The sequence below is a fragment of the Lepisosteus platostomus genome, chromosome 1, assembly GCF_059453375.1.
Source record: "Lepisosteus platostomus isolate fLepPlt1 chromosome 1, fLepPlt1.hap1, whole genome shotgun sequence".
In the NCBI taxonomy this organism is placed as follows: Eukaryota; Metazoa; Chordata; class Actinopteri; order Semionotiformes; family Lepisosteidae; genus Lepisosteus; species Lepisosteus platostomus.
Genome location: NC_142611.1, coordinates 10084111 through 10108556, shown reverse-complemented (window position 1 = coordinate 10108556; position 24446 = coordinate 10084111). Strand labels below are relative to the sequence as shown.

At 39.6% G+C, this 24446-nt stretch overlaps 1 protein-coding gene across 9 annotated transcripts in view; it reads left to right on the top strand.

The window, feature by feature from the left end:
• The window catches only part of LOC148677655 (ankyrin-2-like), a 175112-nt gene that overhangs the window by 58496 nt on the left and 92170 nt on the right, over positions 1–24446 (top strand). The window contains exon 1 of one of the 9 annotated variants that reach the window (XM_088616686.1): positions 1083–1186. The exons of 4 other annotated variants lie outside the window; for them this stretch is intronic. In XM_088616686.1, coding sequence (XP_088472812.1) covers positions 1154–1186 — 33 coding nt within the window. In that variant the 5' untranslated portion in view covers positions 1083–1153. Of the gene's footprint in view, positions 1–1082; positions 1187–18316; positions 19339–24446 lie in introns of those variants that run through there. 4 more of the 9 variants (XM_088616615.1, XM_088616662.1, XM_088617878.1 and 1 more) reach the window with 4 other exon arrangements.

Sequence of the window (24446 nt, the reverse complement as noted above, 5' to 3'; positions counted from 1 at the left end):
TCTGCGCTGTTCCAGACTACTTTTACAGTGCTCTGCTTTGATGTATCATTAAAGAAGATAGAGTTTGAGGAATAAGAACAGATCAATTTATAGTGATTTGAACAATGGATTATTGTTAGGTCATTCTTTAACAGTGTTCAATAGTTCCTAGTTAGCAGAGCAAAACTAGCCAAGCGCTGTCAGAGCTGGTGCAGTTGGCAACAGTCCTCAGCTTTCTGTGGGACAGCATGATATCTGTGAGAGCTTTCACAGTGTCCTTCTGGTTACTGTGAAGCTCAGCTGTGTTGTAAACTTATGGTATGAAAAGCTTTTCTGCACTTACGTTATGTCATGAATGCTGTTTTGTGAACATTTAATCTGTTATTTTACCAAAAAGGAGACTTACTGTATGTTCCTCTCTCTTAATCACACATTTTAATTTTCTATTAATTTATTATGTCCTTTCTAGCCAGAAATATTCAAGACTAACAATGTGCTTGACTAAACAGTTCATCAGCAGAAATATTGTAAATAAGGTCCATATCAGAAAACTAGTGCAGCGATAAATAAAAAATAAATAAATGTCAAATTTAGTTTGAAACAAACTTTAATCAGGATTGACTGACAGCGGCAGCTATCATCAATAATAAGCCACAAAAATTTGATAACATACCAGCATTAAAATGTAATTATTCAAGGGGCCATGAACTCCAGAGTTCTAAAAAAAAAGGGCAAACTCATTAAAATCTATCATTTGAAAAACGGTAATCTTTGTAGGTGCTGTGTGGTCAATTTATTAAGCACTAAAATAGAATGTGAATTTTACACACGAAATCTCTCCATGTTTATTAGTGGGAGGAACTACACCGTTAAAAATAACACGCAAGTTTGTGGCTCTTGATGTGTGCAATAAGACATTAGCTTTGTTTTCTGCCTTTCAAGAGTATGCTGTTAACACTAAGAACCAGTGATTCTAGGTCACGGTTGAAGACTCTGTCCCTATTTCTGTCCAGTAATCCCTTATTTAAGGTTTGTTTTCAGCCTCAAGCTGCCCTGGTGGTGGCGGAGAAGTATGTTTAATACGAACAGCACGAAGCACAGTAATCCAGAGACAGTAATGCCGTGTGTCAGCAGCGCTCAAGGGTTCTAGGGGTTTATTGTGATCAGGCCACACATGGACAGCATGGTTTCAGGCTCCTCATCCCAGGTAAGGTCTGTGTAGGATCACACGGCAAGTGTCCCTGTTTTTTGTTGCCTTGAGGCTGTACTTGCCATAGTCTTTAGTTGTTTTTTTTGTGTGTGTGTGTGGCTTTTCTGTCATTTGAATAGGTGAGGTGAACAAAATCTGGAAAATAAGACTTCTTTTCACTCGAGAAGTGTAACTACACTTGTTTTCCCTCAGGGGAGAAAAAAATGACATGGATGCAGGGTTGACATAATCCAGGAAATATTAAAACTTTTTCTTTAATTTAAGATGATAATTGTTTTCACCTATAAAAAGAACATTAAGGGCTTTTCACCCGTCAGAAAGAAAAACTACCAATGAAAATGACTGGTAATAAAAAGCATTGAGATCCATAGCGTGAACTAAATGTCGTGAGGCGATAAAATGCTACAAATTAATACTGTAACCAATAGCGTTTGTTGTGTTTCTAGGGCCTCATAGTATATTTTGATTTATTTTATGTTTTACAATTAAATTTAAACCTAACATATTCTACCTACTACCCATATTTAGGCTGGTAGTCCCCACCTAGAGGTCAAATGTTGGTATTACCAAATGTCATGATTATCAACTGATATTTTAGAATTTATTATTCACATTATGACATCATTTCCAGAATGACCTTAAATAAATGTTACGCTCTTCAACTTGAAATGTCTTCACAGGATATCAGTCAGAGAAAGGGTATTAGTAAGACATTAGTAAGACAACTGTTCAAAAAATATTTCTCTTAGACGCCTACAGTAGATTTCCATTTGAGGCATTTGTTAGCACTTTTAAGTGCTGTTTATTAAAATGGGCCATTATTTATAACATGGCAGAAGACATAATATCAGAGTTTACCATGAAAGTAATAAATCAACAGTAACAGTATCTGAGTAACAAATGAAAGGAGGCTGTGCGGTCTGTCTAACTTGTGTGGTTTCTACAAGCTAATTGATCTGGTTCTGCCATTTCTTGATAGCAGCCAGGGTATCAGCTGTGACAACATGGCAAGGTCACTTGCCCCAGACTCTAAACCGCAGCCTAAATGTGTCTGTTCAGTCTCTTGGGCCACAAAATGTGTTATTTTGGAAAGGGTGTATAGACTAGACAATAGACAAGACACTGTATATTGCAGCATTGCTTTTCTATTTCTTTCTCACTTTGTCTAAAAAATTAAGCGTTTCTAATTGGTATCTTCATCCTCAGTTTTTCCTATTGTATATTTACAGAATTGTGTAAATGGGTGTACATGCTCAGGAGAGTTGGGTTTTATTCATGTGTGAGGGTACAGCCCTACTGTCACGGACGTCCAAAGGGACTAACCGTGGGGAGCAGGAGAGCAGAAAAAGACCCATATGCGTAGCGGCGAGACAGGAAAAAGGCCCGGGCTCATAGTGCAAAGAGTTCAGGAATGCCATATAGAAACCTATGCCCTCAGGGAGCGGACGTGGGGCGCCCTGGTGCTAGGCGGGTCTCAGGACATCCGAACGTCAATGCTGAGCGAGGACAGAGTGCAAGACCCGGAAATATATAGCCCAAGGGAAAGAGAGGGACAGGAAGGACAGCAGACCGGAAACTAGGGACAGGACAGAGAAGGAGCGCCCTCTGGCTGCAGAGGGCGTGACAGTACCCCCCCCTTCATGGGCGGCTCCCGACGCCCATACAAATAAATAAGCTGCACAGCACTGGGGGGAGGAAAAACCTCATTTAACTGAAAGGAAACCTCCGGGAATCCACGGCTGAGAGCTACCCCTTCCTCCGGGGTATACACCTTTATTGGGTGGAGGAAGGGGGGGTAGAGAAGAGCTCCGGAGACTTAAAACAAAAAAGTACACAAGCACAAACCCAACAGACAAAAACCTGGGAAAGACCAGGGAGACAAACCACACAAGACAGATAGGAACCAAAAACAGGTAGGAACCAAAGGTCCGAGACACAGAGAGCAGGGGGGACCAAAAAGGAGGGGAAACCAGGAAGAAAAAAATCAAAACAAAAAGGCAAAAAACAAGAAAAAAAAACACAAAAACCCCGGGGAAAAATACCGCAGACTGGGCAAATGGCACGTTCACATTCTAACGCTGATATCGGAGTGGACAACCTGAGGAAAGCCAGACCGAAGTCCGCTCACAGACACAGATGCCCGGAATGATATCCAGCAAAAGAATGGAGGAACGGCAAATGGGCACGTTCGCATACTAACGCTGATATCGGAGTGGACAACCTGAGGAAAGCCAGACCGAAGCCCGCTCACAGACACAGATGCCCGGAGTGATATCCAGCGAAAGGCATGGAGGAACGGCAGAAAGCTTACCATTCTATCACTGATATCGGAGAGAGCAAGACCAGGAAGAGCCAGGCAAGAGAACCCGCTCCAGACACAGAAGCTCGGAGTGATATCCAGTAATGAGAATAGGCAAGCCAGCTCAACATTCAATCACTGATATCGGAGTGATCTACCCGAGGAAAGCCAGGTACAGGACCCGCTCACAGGCACGGAAGATCGGAGTGATATCCAGTGATTAGAATAGAGGAACTGAAAAAAAAAAAACAGCCCAGAGAACAAGAAAAAAAAACTGCGGCAAGACACAAAAAAAAGCGCCGCTCGCGGGGTCAGTAGGTGGCTCAGCATTCTGTCACGGACGTCCAAAGGGACTAACCGTGGGGAGCAGGAGAGCAGAAAAAGACCCATATGCGTAGCGGCGAGACAGGAAAAAGGCCCGGGCTCATAGTGCAAAGAGTTCAGGAATGCCATATAGAAACCTATGCCCTCAGGGAGCGGACGTGGGGCGCCCTGGTGCTAGGCGGGTCTCAGGACATCCGAACGTCAATGCTGAGCGAGGACAGAGTGCAAGACCCGGAAATATATAGCCCAAGGGAAAGAGAGGGACAGGAAGGACAGCAGACCGGAAACTAGGGACAGGACAGAGAAGGAGCGCCCTCTGGCTGCAGAGGGCGTGACACCTACCAGTTTGGAATAGTTCCTGAAATATTCTTTGTCCTGACCTCTTAATTGATGATGGTTTTTATGTTTCGTTGTTGTATTGGACTCAAAACACATTTCCCAAGGAGATAACAGTAATATAGTTGAAATTGAATTGATTGATTGAAATCTATCCACATAACAGAATGCTGAGGGTCTGGCCAATACCTGGGAGAGAGGCCTCCACAGGCAATAATTCCATTGGCATTCGAACTGGTACACACACCAGTCAAGACCATCTAGACAGAGCGTAAGTCATCCCTATACCGTTGGAGCTGCAGAGCTTCATCTTAGGTTATGTATGAAAATAATAGCCTAATATACCACAGAAAAATTAATATATTTCTCTCTGATGACGTGCCAGTATTGTCTGTTTGCTAGTATTAGTCACTGTTTGTCCAATGGAAACAAGATTATTACGTTACCCTCATTTAGACAAAAGTATTTGTATGCGAGAAGTCGTTTTGGAAGTATCACAGAGACTGTCATCCATGATGGTTGCACATGTAAGAATTAATCATGAAACATCTAATGCTATGGCTGAAGAAATTGTGTTAAGCACATACACCAATTTTAAAAGTTCAACAACTAGTTTGAAGAGAACAGTGTAATGTTGCAGCCCTCTCTTTTTAGCGGATTAAGATTCATTGTAAAAAAAACAATAAAATAAATGTAGACAGATATACTTTACCACCTTGTACCACCTTTTCGTGCGGTGGCTCTGTGGCTAAGGATCTGCACCTGTGGCTGGAAAGTTGCTGGTTCGAATCTTGTGGCCGGCAGAGGAATCCTACTCTGTTGGGCCCCTGAGCAAGACCCTTAACCCCAACTGCTCCAGGGGTGCCGACTAAATCGCTGACCTTGTGCTCTGACCCCAAGCTTCTCTCTCTGTTTGTGTGTCTTGTGGAGAGCAAGTTGGGGTATATGAAAAGAAATTCCTAATACAAGAAATTGTATATGGCCAATAAAGTGATATTATCTTAAAATACTTCGGTTTTTCTAATAAAATAAAACATCCTGGTTAGGTCTTTATTGTGCTGTTAATGTTATATTTGTTTGTCTTTAGCTGAAAACCGTGCTTCACCAAACCCAGAAATATTTTAATCCCCTTCCCACACATAGCGTAAATGCAAGTAGATAAAATTTGACTTAAGTTACCTGCTGAAATGCATAGATAACCCCAGAGCACACGACACACTGCAATAGTTTGTTTTCATATCACCTGATTATTATCTGATAATAACACCTTGCCTGTTGTACAGTATATGTGAATGATATACTGAAATTGGATGAAAATTGGATCTGTAAAAACAGATTCCTCTTTGTGTGCCTTTTTTAAATGCTGTTGAACTACATTGCTTTCATCTTAAGAAGTGTAGCCAAGCTCTTCATTGGCTTCAGGGAGAAGGGCTCATTAGGGCAGAACTCCACCCTGTGAAGAATATATTACTTAATGAATCCCAGGAGATCTCGTGCCATAGGCAGGCCCTGTCACCACAGCTTCTCCACTGTGAGTTTTATTGCACTGCCTTTGCTAATGGCTCTGTTGCTATGAGACGTGTCACCATGGGGGATCAGTGCATTGAGAGCAATAAATAACACTTCACAAATGGTTAAACCAGACTGCCACACCCGTGCTTGTCTTTATTTTTCTTAGTCTCGCCTTTATTTTAGTAACCGTGTTCAGTTTTGGCTTGTTAAAAAAAAAGGCAACATGTCAACGTGAGTTTTCTTGCCTTGGGGTACTATATACTGTAGATATCCCAGTTCTATCCTTTATGTTCAGAAGTAGAATACCGTGTCATTTTTTCTCTGACGCGGTGATGTGTGCGAGACAAATGAGTCTGATGAGTGTAGACAATTTTTTGCAGCATCTCAGAATGAACTATAGCCTGTCTGGGACTAAATGGGTTTTTGCATGGTATATTTCTATAATGTGCAGTATAAATTGCTGTTTTGCTTGACAACCATGTTGTGTAACACAAACAGCTTTACTGTAAATAGTTTTAGTTGTCCATTGCACAGGCAATTGAAGTCCATATGAATATATGTGTTATAAAATGGACTATAGACGCTTCTCATTTTCTCTCCTATTTTGTCCTGTAGGATAGTTTGATTAGACTTCTGTCAATTTAAAATGTAGGAATGCGTTTCAGTCACTGTACTGTACATATACAGTACCCGCATACACAAACTGGAACCTTATTTAAGTCCCTCTACTGATGGTAACAGAAATGTGACTTCTGTTAACAAAACTGTGTTGGAGCAGCTGCTTCATCTGCACTCAGTGTTTTTACTGGGCAGATGATCCATCTTCTGGTGGAGGCCTCTTCCCCAGATATTGGCCAAATCCAGACTTCAGTTATCAGCAATGGCTCCAAACTGGTATAGCTACACCCTGGTAGAAATGACAGCACACATTCAATATGCAAGTGCAGAGTGTCACGTGTGGGTAGCACAAACAAGTCCAAAATGATGAAATACTGTAGAAACAGTAATAGTTAGACCACAGCCTCAATGCTTTATGTTCCTGAAACATTCTCTTCTTAAATTTATTTCCCACGCGTAACCTCACAGCTGGGAGTAAAAAGGGATTTTTGCTTGGTGTCGAGAAATATACATTATCTGACCTTCTTATCTTATCTCGAGTTGGGGGATACAAGCACTCGTTTCAGAATAAGCGGGTGACCAGATGGTAAAACAGTCTGATCCTTTACACTTTGCTAACTTTCCTCTTCCAGACTCAGAACTGAACATATTTGCAAAATGTTTTCACAGATCTGTTTGTGGAAGTATGAAATTAAGGAAAACTACACTTCAGCCATATCATAACTGCCCGAGTCTTATTTTTACAAAGCTACAGTAGACTCCTTCTAACAAGGTAGGGTAAAAAATTGTTACCCCAGAGGCGTTTCTTCACCTTTAAGGGAAAAGCCTGCACTCAGTTTTGAACAGTGAACTTTTACCTTCGATTTCCTTAAGTAATCCTCACATTTTTATTATATTTTAATAAACTTCTCTTCCTTTTTTATCTCTTTGCAAGAAATGCACTATACAACCAGTGGAAGAAGACACCTAAACCTTCATGACATGTCATGGTGTAAGCCTTGGAAGATTGTATTACTGTACTGTAGAGTAGTGACTTGAAATCGTGTTGTGAATTACAGTATAATGGTTAGTAGGTTTACTGTATGCATAAGTCCAGAGGAATCAGATCATTCTTCAATAAACCCTTTTAATTTATCAAGAAAAATAAATAGTTTACAAGCTTTAGGTGTGTAAGTAACCTATGAGGCATAACTTAACTATGAGGCATTATGGCACTTTTTTTTTAACCAAGCTGTGCCTTTTAACTTTATATAATGTAATAATGTTTCTTTATTAGCCCTATATAATTTCTTGCATTAGGAATTTGTCTTTTTTCATACCCCAGCTTTTCTCCATGGAGACACAGACAGAGAGAGAAGCTTGGGGTCAGAGCGCAGGGTCTGCCATTGTAGGATTACGGAGTAGGATTCCTCTGCCGGCCGCGGGATTTGAACCGGCAACCTTCCAGTCACGGGCGCAGATCCTTAGCCACAGAGCCACCGCTCCGCCCGCTTTAGAGACTGATGCAGTTCGGGTGGAGTGGATCACGACATAAAAATGCCGCGGAAGTGGATTCCCGCATTTACTGTACTCTCTCTTCTACGCAGCCTGCGAATTTGATCCGCAAAGTGATCACTAAAGATCTAGCGCAAATAAGCAAATATTGAGGTTTTATTGTGACATGGTTTGGTCTGCCATCCCAGTACTGACTCGAGCTCATTTACAGCAGCTTCTGAAATACATGCTACATGGTGGTAACAGTGCCATATGTATCGAGTAATTAATGAATAAATATACTGTATAAACAGCATAAACAGACACTAAAGTATGTGCAAGTATGTATATATACTGTTGGACTAATCATGTGCAGCCTTCCAAATTAGAGTTTTAACCCTTTAATGTATCCGTGCATCACAGGTTACGCTTTGGTTATTCAGCTTCCTTAAGCAAAGCGTTGGATGTTATTGAATGCTTGTATGTGATTCATTGTTGACCAAAAAATAAAAAGAAATGTTAAATAAAAGAACATCGCGGTCCCCGAACGTATCACTTCTAACACGTCTCGTAGAAAAAAAATAAGAAAAATTTATACGAAAGAGAATTAGACATATCTTGCGAACAGGAGTGAGTACACTTAATTTACGTTCTCGTCAGTTATTACCGTGCTGTAAATGCTTTATTACAGTACAGTGGCGCTGCATTTATAATAGTAATAAAAACACAATGTAAAAAAATAAGGAAAATGATCTGTAAGAATGAACTCTAATGCAGGGTAAGCAACAGGGTAGCAGTTGTCTAATGTTTTCGTTTGCACATGCAATGACCTGGATTTTGCAATGCTTTTTTAGTTTCTATTCCTCATGTTCATTAAAAAAAAAACTTACTACCACTAATTACAATTTCTGAAGTAGGTAACGGTTATGACAAAAAAAATACTGCGGAAAGATACAGTGTTGCTTGCCACTGAACCATACCTGGTTTTTCCCATAACGTATTAAGTTACAGTACTTATTCGCGAACTTATTTCCGCCATTCGCGCGGTTAGTTTTTATTAGCGAATTTCATTAATTTATTTGCTTTGGCAATACTAATTGTACCCATCGGTCATGCTAATAAAGCACCTTGAATTAAATTGAATTGAATACTGAGGTTGTAGTACTGCTGACTGCTGTAGTACTGCTGACAGTGTCGCTGGTGAACCAGTAGGTGGCACTGCTCTCTCTGGAATTTTCAACCAGCATTACTGCGTGGTGACGGGGGATACTGTAATTGGAGGTCCCATCTGAGGTCTTGATATGCCTCTTGTAATTGGTTGATGGGGAGTGTTGAAAACCCTTGACCTTTAAAGCTGCAAATTCATAATTAAAGGGAATTAAATACGAAAAAAAACTATCTAAATTATACTATAAACATTTGTTTGGATACCTAATTTATTGCACAGATTTATGTCCTGTCAGAAAGTATATACAGTGCTTAGTTCCACCTGCCTGACCACCACAGATCTCTGTATTGCTGCTTTTAATGACAGCCTTAGCTTTCAGTCTTTGCTGCAGTTCCTTCTCACATTGTGAAGGAATCTCCCTTAGTCATTATCATAAAATCCGACTGGCGGTGCTCATTTGATGAAGTATGGCGTTCTTAAGTGCCACTTCACAGAAGGAAATGAAAGAAAATAGGAAAAACATATTCTGCACTGAGCTAAATGAAAAATCCAGATGTATCTGAATCTTCCCAAAGATGAGCATAGGCCCTTTGGATTAAGGCCGACGTACAGTTATGGTTTTATTCTAGAAAATAATTGCATCTACTTCTCTTGCAAGTTTTATGTTGTGGTGATATGATTAAATTACAGTGTAGCTCTTTGCAAAACGGAAAGCCATCTGGACGTGCTGTTAGCCTGGATTTGAGGATTAAACAGGGCAGATTTACGAGCAGATCCTCTGTTATGCTGTGTGTGACAATGAGGTTGGTTCAAAAAATCGCACTCGTCAATCAAGTATGCTGTAGAGTTGGACAAGAGGCTGCTGCAGAACATCTGAAAAATCTCATCTAATATTCTCTAGTCGAAGATGGATGGTTTGTTGAAATTCCACATCTTTTCTCTACACTGCATTTAGTCGACTAGTTGTTTAAAAGAGTCACTAGATCATCAAAACTGAGGAGCTCTTTTCTCAAAAAATTCAGAAATGTCGTTGAGGACGGTATAATGACTTTGCTTGCGATGAACACATGCAGAGCAAATATGTCTTTGACATGGGGAAGTGTGGTTATCAGTTTAAATACTGTAACACAGTATATTAACCAGAAAATATCTGGTGCGAACTAACAACATTACAGCACTGGGTATTCTTCGCTTCAGACACCGTCATGGACATGTGAAGGATTTATGTTCTGGGTACTTTGAGTAAAGTGATAATTGGTTTTATTAACATATTTGGAAACAAAAGAATCAGCTAGTTTGGGATAAAACTAATCTTCTTTCTTTATATCTTAAGTCAGGTTTTTTTAAATGTTCTGTGAAAACTGTTTTGAGTTTATAATATCAATAGTGCTTTTGTATCTACAGTGTAGGTTAAGCTGGGAGAAGACCTTTTTTTGGGAGCCTAGAGTTTGACATCCACACAGCAGGATCAAGCCAATAGCACTAAGGTCTCTGATACTGGTGTGTCTGTTTTCCCAGCTGATATGTGAAATTTCCTGCACATAGCGTTAGTAATGCGATTCCAGTCCTATTAAAAATTCCCTGCAGGTTATTCATGTTTCAAACCCATCCAGGGTAAGGTTTAAATGATGACTACGCAGTATATCACTTTAGTTTCAGTTGCAATGCACATACCAACTTCCCTAGGCTGCCAGTTTCTGCACATACATACTGTATTTCAGGCAATTTCAGACTTCTGTGAATAATAACTCTCCAGGTATGGATTTACTGTACTTTAAATTCTCAAGACATTGTTAACCCGAATTACTGGCACTGGGCCATGTGCATCTGGAGCTTGTTGGTGGGCGAATTTGCTCTTCTAAATGTTAATTGTAACTCTCAGCAAATATTTTGACAATTGTTTGGAGATTCCTTTAAATTAACTTCAGGCACATTCTGCGGCTTCATCACTGTACTGTTCTGTGAACACTGAAGTTGTTGTGCTTTTTGTTTTCTACCGTCTATGATTAAATAATTTGCTATCCATTAACTAAGTCATCTGCACTTCTTCAGGGAGCTTGTCTGTTATAAAACAGACTGTGTCACTCAGAAATGTTGAAAATGCAGTTGGAGCAATGACATGACCCTTGTTTATGAACTTGAATTTGAATACAAAAAATTGTGTTTTCTAATTGTGTTTTACTAAATCAGCATTTAATTACAGGTCACACTGACGTGCACTGTAGCCATATTGTATTGTTACTTTAAGAAAAATTGCCACCTCACAAATCGAATATATACGGTATAAAGTTGTTTTTGATGTTTAAATTTTACATTGATAACAAAAGTTGTTAGCTCAAGTGTAAGGATATGTTTAAAAATTCAGACTACAGGTCCTTTTTTGTCTCTTTGTACCAGTTAGATGAGTTTCTTGTTCTATTTCTACTCAAGAAATTTGCCACTGATACTGACATTCTGAAATATGCTGACTGGAGGATGAATATTGTTATTTCAGCAGTTGGGCTTTCATTTAATTATGTGAGTGTCACTGGTGTCTGGGGGCTGCTCCTGTGATTGGTGTTCTTTATACGAGTCGTCCCAGTCTGTCTTCATAGATAAGATAAAAATATTTCACTGAAAAATAGAGCAAACTGATTTTAGATGATTCAGTCAGACAGCGTTTTTGGCATGATTTCACCTAAGATCAGTAATGATACTTTTTTTTGCCTAACTTACTTTACCAGCTGTCTCACCTGAAGTAACCTGCACCACACAGTAATGTACATTTTTAATTTTATTGCTGTTTTACCTGTCAGTTCTATCAAGACTACGTCATCCAGAACGGATATTCATACTACTTACTCAACAAAAAAATGGTTGCAATTTTGTCGTTATTGAATTTGTTGAGAAACATACTTATCATTTTAATAATGTTCTTATTGTTAAAGGCCATGAAGCTATGTGAATGTATCCCAGGTAATTGAGACTGATTTCAGCTTAAATCAATGCTTGGGGGCAGGTTCAGGACAAATTAGACTGTAATCAACAGTGATTTGTCTGTACTACATTACTGTACCTCAGAGTTACAGTGGAGGCTATCAGAAATATTATCTAAATATAACATTTGCTGGAGTAACACTGGCCACAGAATTAAATAATTAATTGGATGAGTGTCTGAGTGAATGTCCTCTATCTCCTTCTACACAAGTACAGAAAGGGCCTGAAGGTACAAAGGGGTACAGTATGTGGAGGTGGATGAAATCCAGACCTTTGTCATAGCGCCTTGTTGGCAGACCTGGCTTGTCAGGAAGCACTGAAATTGTTGAGTAATGTCGGAACTGCAGCACACTGGGCACATTAAGAAGTATTGGTAGCTTTTCAGAATTCATGACAACCGGAATGGCTCCACACTCTTGATAAGTCCCTATCAGTCAGGCAGGCTTGTACTGTACCTCCAGATCATAGGAAAGTCCATAAAGATAGGAACCCAGTTGGGCCATTCCGCTTGCCTGGTAAGGAAGGAGCCCAGAGTTTGGGCCTCACCCCCTTGGCTCTGAAGTCTCTTCCAGATGCACAATGCATGGGAGCATTTCCTGTTCTCCTTCCTAAATGAATTCAATTTTACTTTCCAGTTGTGAATCCAGGTCCTTGATTCAAACAGGATTTCTAATTTAGTCCCCTTGTTGACCCTATTTGTGTATACAATGGAATATATTTATGTATATTGTAAATATTTGTAATATATTTGTATTATTTATATACTTATATACTGTACAGTATATATGTATATATGTAGTTCAAGTAGGTAGCTGCGTCGGCATGCGTAGGCTTCAAAGGAACAAGTAACTGTTTATTCCATGCTGAAAAGAATAGGAAAGAAACACTCTTTTCAGCATGGAATAAACCTTTACTTGTTCATTTAATATACAGCACTTGGGTACAATCCCCACACAGTCTCCTTTATTCACGACTGAAAAGATGTAGTTCCTTTACCTTGTCTGTATATGACAATTCATATGAGATTAGCAGTTATTTTAGTGGCTCTTTTTTAATTTGTTCTTAGACTGTAATGTTATCTTTGTAGTATTGTGATCAAAACTGAACTCTGTATTTTCTATGGTATCTTCACTTGTTGCCAGCAGTTCTACATTCAGCATTTGAGCCTTTTCTCATTTCTCTGATGGCAGGTTTGGATTCTAGAGTGACAGAATCAGAAAGTTTAAACTCTTTGTTGAACTTTACCCTTAACATGCATATGAAGAACAGGTGTGCATGTTGGTATAGAAACAGAAGAAATAGTGTACACATTAATAATACTGTGCAGCCCTATAAAAGAGGGACATTAATGAGTCCAAGATCATGCAGCCAGATGTAATGAAAGGTTGGAGGTTAAAATTGGAGATTAATTTCAGAAAGCCGTTTGAGCCATAGCAGAGTGTGATTGTACTAAAAAAAGCACGCTTTCCAATTAATTCCACAACAGTTCCACTCTAAACACGATGAACGTAACAGGGATGGAAATCTTCATCACAACATATTAGTTTATCTTTTTTTCTAGACCAGTGGTAGACAACCTTTGTACATTTATTTTCCCTGCAGCCAACAGAAAAACCTACCTACTATCACACCAAGAAGCGCTACTTTGTTTTCAGTCCTACCATCCACAGTGATGAAAACAAAAGTACTGTATGGGAATGGTAGGCAGCAAAAACAGACCTGTTACAGCAGGCTTACATACAGTATTTAAATCAGTATTTTTGACGTTTTACAATTAGAAATCGTTTGTCCATTTTTTGGATGCTTTTCAGTTACGGATTAGTTTATAGCAGTGTGGACCCTATGCAGAAACCTGAATGAAAGCTGGGGACATGGTCGAGTGGTCAAGCACAGGTCCATAAGCCATAGGTAGTCTAGCCAAACACAGGGAGAAACACCGTGTGGAAGTCGAGAGTCCAAACCAGAACAAACAGTAGAAAGCCAAAACCAAAACCAGGAGACAAACCAGGGTCAGGAAGCCAATTTTCTAGTAGTGAGATGCAGGAAAATCTTGGAGGAGTACCTCTTACCAGGGTATACCCAATACTGAGCAGGGAGATGTGTGTAACCCAGCCTTGAATAGGATGAGGTTAATTGACTAATTAGGAACAGCACTGGAATGCGAGGTGGAACGATGACTCCTCCGGGGGCGTGACGTAACATTTTCCGTCAGTTTTAACTTTTTAAAATAATTTTTCGGGTGCTTCATGTCTTCTCTATTAGAGGTATAATTGATATTGTTTTAACAAAATCGACAATGTACAGAAGCAGTCCAACTGCAAATGTGAATCTTAATTGAGAACATAAGACATGTCGGAAGAAGCTGAAACTGTGTAATGCCTTTCGTTAGGAAATATCTGGAGTCCTGCACACAGTTCTAGTCTCACTATAAGAAAGATATAGAAGCCGTGGAAGAGGTCCCGAGAAAAGCAGACAGACTCATTTCAGAGCTTAAGACATTATGTGTAAAAGTGTGGAGACAGACTTATCAGTGCTTTAGATTGATATGCTGTATTAATAAGACATCTTGTAGCAGTAGAAAATCTGGTGATCTTCCAAAAGCGAGGTCATGAAAGTATTACTTTGTGCATCGGAAAACAACAAAATGTTCCTCATATTATACAGTGCCTTGCGAAAGTATTCGGCCCCCTTGAACTTTTCAACCTTTTGCCACATTTCAGGCTTCAAACATAAAGATATAAATTTTTTATTTTATGTGAAGAATCACCAACAAGTGGGACACAATTGTGAAGTGGAACGAAATCTATTGGATTTTTGAAACTTTTTTAACTAATAAAAAAATGAAAAGTGGGGCGTGCAAAATTATTCGGCCCCTTTACTTTCAGTGCAGCAAACTCACTCCAGAAGTTCAGCGAGGATCTCTGAATGATCCAATGTTGTCCTAAATGACTGATGGTGATAAATAGAATCCACCTGTGTGTAATCAAGTCTCTGTATAAATGCACCTGCTCTGTGATAGTCTCAAGGTTCTGTTGAAAGCGCAGAGAGCATCATGAAGACCAAGGAACACACCAGGCAGGTCCGTAATACTGTTGTGGAGAAGTTTAAAGCCGGATTTGGATACAAAAAGATTTCCCAAGCTTCAAACATCCCAAGGAGCACTGTGCAAGCGATCATCTTGAAATGGAAGGAGTATCAGACCACTGCAAATCTACCAAGACCTGGCCGTCCCTCTAAACTTTCAGCTCAGACAAGGAGAAGACTGATCAGAGATGCAGCCAAGAGGCCCATGATCACTCTGGATGAACTGCAGAGAACTACAGCTGAGGTGGGAGAGTCTGTCCATAGGACAACAATCAGTCTTACACTGCACAAATCTGGCCTTTATGGAAGAGTGGCAAGAAGAAAGCCATTTCTCAAAGATATCCATAAAAAGTCTCGTCTAAAGTTTGCCACAAGCCACCTGGGAGACACCCCAAACATGTGGAAGAAGGTGCTCTGGTCAGATGAAACCAAAATCGAACTTTTTGGCCACAATGCAAAACGATATGTTTGGCGTAAAAGCAACACAGCTCATCACCCTCAACACACCATCCCCACTGTCAAACATGGTGGTGGCAGCATCATGGTTTGGGCCTGCTTTTCTTCAGCAGGGACAGGGAAGATGGTTAAAATTGAGGGGAAGATGGATGCAGCCAAATACAGGACCATTCTGGATGAAAACCTGTTGGAGTCTGCAAAAGACCTGAAACTGGGACGGAGATTTATCTTCCAACAAGACAATGATCCCAAACATACAGCAAAATCTACAAAGGAATGGTTCACAAATAAACGTATCCAGGTGTTTGAATGGCCAAGTCAAAGTCCAGACCTGAATCCAATCGAGAATCTGTGGAAAGAGCTGAAAACTGCTGTTCACAAACGCTCTCCGTCCAACCTCACTGAGCTCGAGCTGTTTTGCAAGGAAGAATGGGCAAGATTTTCAGTCTCTCGATGTGCAAAACTGATAGAGACATACCCCAAGCGACTTGCAGCTGTAATCGCAGCAAAAGGTGGCTCTACAAAGTATTAACGCAAGGGGGCCGAATAATTTTGCACGCCCCACTTTTCATTTTTTTATTAGTTAAAAAAGTTTCAAAAATCCAATAGATTTCGTTCCACTTCACAATTGTGTCCCACTTGTTGGTGATTCTTCACATAAAATAAAAAATTTATATCTTTATGTTTGAAGCCTGAAATGTGGCAAAAGGTTGAAAAGTTCAAGGGGGCCGAATACTTTCGCAAGGCACTGTATTTACTACCAGAACACAAATGTACAGTGTGTCCCATAAAAAGGAAATTCTTTGGCACTAGAATGCAAGGGAGTCAGATGTCTTTTGGAGAGCCACTTGACATCAAAATCAGTTGAATTCCAGTTTTAACTATTTTTTTTTGCTGGTTGCCAGTTTGGACCTGCTGACTACTGAAAACAGAGGCAGCTGTTATACCAGCTGGCCTAAACTCTGCAATCTGCAATTGGTTCGCCTGTGTAGGACCATTAACAGGGCTGGATCTCTCACCCTGGGATCCTTCTGTTTCCTCAATGACTCCATTACTTGGAAACTCAGCACAAACAGAGCTCTGATAGCCCTGAAAAACTTTGTTCTCTCAATTAGTTCTTCTGGTTTTAACATCTTCAGCGTAGATGCTACATTTTTAGGTTGCACTTTTAGGTTGCACTTACAGTTATTATCCATGACATCCAATTGTTCCTGAAGAGTGACCTGGAAGTCGTTTTCATGTTTATACTGAAAAGACATTTATGAAAGGTGCCGAGTTCCTATCTGGCTTTATTGATGACTTCTGTTACTTTAGCATCTTTATATTTCTTACAGTCATACTTTTGGTAAAAATGTCCAGTTTCTTGTAAAGCAGTCATAATTATAATTGCAACAACAACAACAACAACAATATTGGCTTAACTGGATCACAGTATTACATTATACTGTATGTATATATTACTATCGTTTTTTTTTGTCAATTCTCAATATTAATGCACTGAAAAAAACACACCACAATTTGACAAAAAAACGATCATATTTTGTGTAAGAATGAATGAGAACCACCTGAAACCCATAAACGCTTCTCATTCTGTACAATTCAACGTGTTACAGAATACACATCAGTGTCAGGTTGGCTTGTCTTCTGTGAAACTCATAACTTGGCTGTATATACAGTACATTAATATTTTCCACCCTTTCTAAAGGAATGTGTGGGTGGGTGCGTGCTGTTTTGGCCCAGTACCCTGACATGCAGAAAGGACCCACTGTGCCTTCTGTTATTTACCTGCTCAATTTTGTGTTTCCACTTTCAAAAATAAGAGTACTCTGAGATTTGGTAGTAGTAGGAAAAGGGCGTTCTGTGACTGAACTGTGTACATGACTTCTACAGAACCTAGACATTACATCTACTTGATTTACCGAAACTTGAATGATTTACTAGGGACAGTGTCAAGCAATGCCATTGATGAAGCTAGGTTAATGATAAATGGCCTTCTTTTACATTTTCAGAGAAAGATATATGATTGCAAGGTGGACTTTGAAGTCCAATGTTATCCAAATTCTTGATCCAATAGGGGTGTAGCACCATTCATCCATCCATCCATTTTGTAACAGCTTTTTCCAATACAGAGTCACAGGTGAGCCAGAGCCTATCCCGGCAAAGCACTGTATGCAAAAGGAATTACTGTGTAAAAAGAGTTGTTCATATACAGTACAGTACTTTTTATTACATCTGAAGTACGTCATTCATTCTTATAATACTAAAAATGTAATCTGGGAGGTCTCTGTAATGTAATTTAACCTTTAAATGTTTTGAACCACAAATTTACCGTCTGTATCCCCAAGAGTTTTTAACTAACTGGGGCATCATTTGTTTTAAGGAAGACAATTGCGTTATTTTTATACACGATTCTGATACAGTGTATATTTTCAAAATATAGATATTTATAATGTGTAGAATTAAAATTGAAGCCAGCTGTGTACCTTATCACATGGCCTTTTTCAGATCGACTTCAAAAAACGTGGCTTTCCTGTATGTGCTTTAGAATACGGATTTGCTGTAGGGGATTAAGAGTGCTTAGCAGGGAAGCCTGCATTACGGTAGTGGGTTTAAAATCACTGGGATTACTAATGCTCTCTGCTTGTTGTTTTTCTTTCTCCTGATATGGGAGCTCTGCATTATTGATAATGGCTCCGGCTAGCAGACAGTTGATTTATTGGAAAGCGCAGAAGCCGTCAGTCTGCAGGAGCTGCAGTCCTTGTGTTCTCCTCATCCTTCTCTAAATGCAAATGTTACAAAATAGCAGCTAGTGTCAGCAGCTCAGCACATAATGGGTGCCAGTTTGTAGCAGGTACAGCTGGGATTTTCTGGCAGGCACAGACACAATATGCCCAGCATGCCTTTCAGTTTACTAGCGTTTGCTTGGTGCAGAAACCTCTTGATGCACAATCCCATGCAGCATGATGCTGGGAAAAATACCCGAGCACCTACGCGCAGGAGGATAGGAAATGTTACAGGCCTCGTGATTTATAGTTTGATTACGCGCTGCTGATGAAATATTAGCGTGTGTGCTGGAAGTGGGTCGTGCGGTATTATTTCTTTGCCATTTTTGTGGAAGGAAAAAAAAAACTGTCATGTGTTCTGGCAGAGAAAGCAGCAGCAGCAGCAACAGCGAGTCATTAAGTCAGACTGCACCATTTTCTCCTGGTTCGCCTTGTGCTGAGGTGCAGCTGGAGAGCTGTAAGGCGCTTACTGTCCTCCCCCGCTCCCCCCTGTCTTTTCTGTGCGTGTGGCTCCTTCCTTGATTTAGTCAGAGGACACAGGCTTGCTCTGGGTCCCAAAAGGCCTTTTTTTTTGCTATTACTGGATTTAGGGGGATGTATGTTTTTTTTTTTTCTCTGACGATGGCTATCTGCTTAACCTAAAGCTTTCGCCTTCAGCATCTGATGTCTCTGCAGTTCTGGGGAGAATCCGCCAGCTCTCTGCTTACCTTCATTCACGGGCGTTAAAGAACCACCCCCCCCCTACCCCCCCTCCACACACACACACTCTTCTACTAAAATACTCTCTCACACTTCTGTTGCATCATTAAATGGAGATGGAAGCTTCTTCTGGAAGAGACCTGCTCAGCTGAGCCTGTAACAGAAAGTGCCGATGCCTCTTTGAAACGGTTAGAATCCTGGCTCGCAGCCTGCGCCCTTGGCAGAAGTCACCTGGATTTTATTGACCCTCCTGCGAAGTGATCACTGGGAGCTGGTGGTTCCTTGCTGTCAGACCATGGCTCACGCTGCTGCTCACATTAAAAAGGCCAGGGAGCTCGATCAAGCCCCTGATTTGAAGGAGCTTGAAAAAGCCAAGGAAAGGAGAAGGCGCTCCCGGGAAAGAGCCGAACGTAAACGCAAGGTATGAAAATTCCCCCCCCCCACCACCCCCATCCTTTCCACTGCCACCACCAGCCACTAACCACCACTGCCGGTGCTTTTCCGGGAGAGCAGATATCCATCGCGGCTTATCATTCAGTGCATCATCTGTCTTTTCATCATTGCCTCTCACTCCCTGCATTGTGGCTTCTGTGCCACCCCCTGCTTCAGCCTGTGTGCTCAAAGAGCTGAATGGAGCCACACAAAGATGGCCACTGGTCCCAGAGCATCTTGTCCTCTAACCCAGGCGTTTTTTCATCCAAGGTCCTTTAAAATAAATTCAGACAAACGATCTTTTCTCGTACCCTCATTCTGTGAAACGGCATCTCTCAGGATTTTTTTTTAATTAACTGTTGCATTATCTCTGCGAGGAGTTGCAGCAGGATTTACTGTACAGTGCAATATCTGCAGTGCATTAATACTAAATATCTTTCACTTCACAGTGAACAAATTCTCCTCGCTCGGCACCACAGCAGCTCACAGATTAGGCTGAAATCTTAACAGTTGCCGTTTACAGGCAGATTCTGAAAGGTTCAGAATATTTTGAACAGGTGTAACACGGAAAAGATGTGAATGAAAGAAGATGAAGACAAACATCACATTTGTTGTTGCGAGCTGTTCAACAGGGTTTGACAGTGCACAACGTTTTGGCATTGACTCTGTTGTTTGGGAAGTAAAAATTCCATTTTATAGCTCTTTTATAGCTCCTCTCATAAGGACATATAAAATGATTGTGTGAACCAAAACAATGATAGGCTGGATAACAGCATAACTAACCGGAATATGAGACTGTACCCTGCTTGTCTATCGTGCATACTTTATTAAATTCCAAAGAATATTGTGGGATGCATTTCAGGTCAGAAATGTTGTATCTTCTATGATTCTATCTTTTGTCTCAAGGAATCAATGCAATAAAACTACAAATTATACTTGAAAACTATGATGTTAGCAATATATTGTAATCCTGTTTACCAACCTTTGAAATGATTAAATATCTGCATAAATGTACTGTATGTTTGTGCTGTTTGAGTATTTCCATTGTTTCAATATTGCTAAAATTGTTAATTGAAGAGCTCCTATTAAATATATATTTTCAGAGTAAATTATAAAGCAAGCTTGCTTTTGTAAGTGGGTGTTCTCATTTGAGCCAACTGATTGACTTCCCATCTGTCATTTCTAACAAAAAACAATGCTAGTGATTTTTTAAAGAAATCTTAAAATTTAGCTTCAAATAATTAATTTCCATTCACAGTTCCACACATGTATAATGCAGACTTCACAGAACCTAAATACAGTACAGTGTTTTACATCAGTGTGTATTGTGTGAGACATTTGGTATCTATGTTGTGGCAATAAATGTTAAAATGTCCTTTTAGATTAATACATCGAATATAACTGTTTGAGAACTTAGCTTATTGCTTTTGATGGGTTTTTGGTTCTGCCTTTTCACTTGAACTGTAAAATGGCAAGCCAAGGATAATACACAACACAAAACAATGAAATACAGTAGTCTTCTTGCATTAAAGCGGAATGCTAGACTCAATAGAGTTCTTAGTGCACAGAATAGCTTCTGTCAGAGGAGCATGGTTTCAGAATTTCCTCCCGGTTCACTAAGGCTGCTTTTCTTTAAAGTGCACAGTGTGCCACTAATCTGCATAACTGTGAAATTGTTTAATGCTTACTCACTACACCATTTGCTTTTTAAAGCATCCGGTGTACAGTAGATGTTCATTAAACAGTATGGCTCAACTACAGAAGAATGGTTTGGCCACACCCTCGAAACTGCTGTATATGAGGATGATACTGTTTCATTTAGAGTCGGCATTAGTAAAGCTAAAGTAGTGAAGTTGTGGTTACAAAGAATTTGTATTCATGGTAGGAGAATAGTAACAATATTGATGCATTCTTATGGGTGGGCCAATTGTTTATTCAATGATTAAGTGATAAAAACTAAATTCTGGTGGTGTGTGGTTACATTTAGATTAAATGTTTATGTTTGTAACTTAAAGTGTGTCTATTATTATGTATTCTATACTTTTTGGATCATGTGATTTGTACTGTGAAATGCCCTTAAATCCTCTGAATTTGTTTTAATCTCAGTGCTGAGAAAAAGTTTGAGAACTCCTTAGGCTGGTCTGTATTCTTGTGTATTTTAGACCTAACACATTATTAGATCTTCATGAAAGTCTTAATAAAAGATTAAATTAACCTGATTAAATGTATAATACAAAGACATACATCTAAGATATATATTGTACTTTTTAATTAGCAAATTATCCACCAATAAATATCTTCTGTGAATACCTACTGTATGAACAAGTCTGACATTTCCTGTGACTTTATCAGTCTCTCAAATCAGTTGAATTATGGCTCATTCTTCGTTTCAGAATTGCCTCAAGTCAGTGACATTTGAGAGTTTCCTTGCATGAAGAAGTCACTTTCCCTCTTGCCATAACATTTCACTGGGGTTTGCATTGCCCTATTGCAGAACTGCTTGCAGGTTTAGGATAATTCTTTTGCTGCTTGTCCCACTTTTGGCTCAGTTTCATCTGATGAATGGAAGGCTTGACATTCTTCTCCAGAATTTGCTGATACGACACTGAATTCTTGTTTCTGTCAATGATGACAATCCTTCTGGGTTCTGTGGCAGCATGGCGGCAATAAACCATAATTCTCCCACCTCCCTGCTTGACGGCTGGGATGGGGTTCTTCTGTTGGAAGACAGTATGTTGGAAGATATAATGTTGTACTTTTGACTTTTCTGTCCAAAGGATATTCTTCTAGCAGCCTTGTGGATCGTCTTACACGATCCTCTGCAGATAAGTGCTATAGGTATTGTGATCTTGAATGCTTTTTATTTATAGACTGACAATGGTTGAATGGATGGGGCCTCCAGTTGTTTAGAAGTGCTTTTGTAACACTTTCTAGAGTCAGACAAAGAGTATCAACTATTCTTAGTTTGAAGTCCTCTAAAATCTATTTTAATTGTAGTATGTCACATTTCCATTAAAATGTATTGAGAAAACCAAACTCGCAATGTTTGAGCATTATAGTAGGACTGGGCTGCCCAAATTCCTTGTTTACTTGTTACCCAATTATTTAACCATCTGATTCAATGTCATTAATAAAATGGTTGATCACTTATTATTTAAAATACACTGATTGTTATTTTTTCTGTTTCATACACTATTGCATCTCATTAACCATTGGAATAGTAGTAAATACAGTATAAACTCTGTGGTTACTTAAGAAATGGCTGGTTTTGATCAGTCAAAGTATTGTGGTAAGAATGCTTGTAATTGTAAATCCCATAATTATTTTGGTGTTTCACTAACTTTTTCTTGGCACTGTACCTTTGGAGTTCTTTCTTAATGAAAGGCCCAATGCACAGTGATACTGCTTCATCTCATCCTATTCACCAGATGGAGAATATTTTAAACAGGTGGGAGAGCTTGATGCTAGTGATCAAGTGCAGTAGGTCCAGAGTAGGTCTTTGGGGCCGCTCAGAAAAGCAATGCAAGATACCCACAACCTCTCATTTCTGCTAAGGCCATTCAATGCAACGCAACACAAACCTTGTAATCCCCTAGGCGAAAATAGTTTGGACACTGGAACAGCATTATGTTGGACAAAAAAGAAAAATACATTTTTTTCCTATTAGTTTTCTTGAGGCCAGGTCATGGCACTGACTAGTAAACACAATGCCCTATAAGGTAGTGACCTGTCACACTACATAATATGTTCCTCATTGACACGGGAAAAGACTGACAGGGAAATCTCTAAGATTGACAGGTCTAGTAGCATATTTGGTGACATTCACCCTGCCCTTTATGATCGGTAGGCCATACAGTAGGTACTACAATGAGCATGGAGAGCCCAACTGATAAATGTTGATGGCTACCGCCCGGTTTCTTTGTGGACTACTTCCAACAACCTAATGCTAAACATAAACAGCAAAGCTTTCTCTGAGTTCAGAGCCATGATCCATTTTTTATTTATTTATCCCTTATTTTCAAGTTCTTATTTGGAGTTGAAAACATCTGATTTGAATGTCCTTCAGAAGCAGAATCCTTTCTGTCTTGCTTGCCCTGCTCAGGGCCTGGAAGATCAGTTCAGCTGCAGGGCCAGTGTGGTTATGGGGTAGACTGTCCTGTTTCCTATCCTTTTTTGTTTTGTTCTGTGTCCTATCATTTCTTATCATATAGGTTCACAAAATCTATTAGATTGGTGAAGATGTTAAATTAAAATCCTTTAGCAATGGTGCTCACTGGTTCCAGGTCTTTTTCTCAGTTTGCTATAACCAGAGGAACACATAAATGCTGCCCTCTGACCCTCGAATCTTTGCCATTTTATTATAGCCTCTGGCAAAAACACTACCCCACTCCACCACTTTTGTTAGTAACTATCAGTATCAAAAATATGTTACGCCATATCTCACTGTACGCTAAATATAATGTATTGTGTTATTTTTCATTGGCCGTCTCCCCTAATCATGGAATTAATCACTTGCTATTTTCAATTATTTTTGCATGCTTCCAGAATGTAATTGATTACTTGTGCTAAGTCAGCCTTGCTTCCTTTAAACAACATACTGTACCAAAAGACATGATGCCTAAAAATCTAAGAATAATCATTTTTATTATCTAAAGTAGGCGTTTTTAAATGTCACTTTCCCATTTTTTCAGTGGATCATTGTTTAGAAAAGAAAGGTTTCAGTTGATATTTTTGAGCTTCTAAGAACCTCAATTAAGCTATTGATTTCAACAAATGATTTGGGATTATCAAGTACAATTAGAACCCTAAACTTCTCGTCTTTATTACGCTGTACTGTGTAGAATAAAGTTAAGTTAACTTTATGTTTTCCATTATGACTCCTGCCTTGATAAACTAAAATGAAGTGCACAGCTAATGGTTTGATGCTATTTATTTATCTTCACAACCAAATACTTTGGTAACCAATCTGCCATTCTGCCATGTAGTTTTCTTGTCAGTTCTTTATGCAGAATAAAACCAAGGACTCCATGAGTGCTTGTGCACCTCACTTGTCTTTTTTAGGGTCTATGTTTTCCAGGATTTCAAAATTGCTTTCGC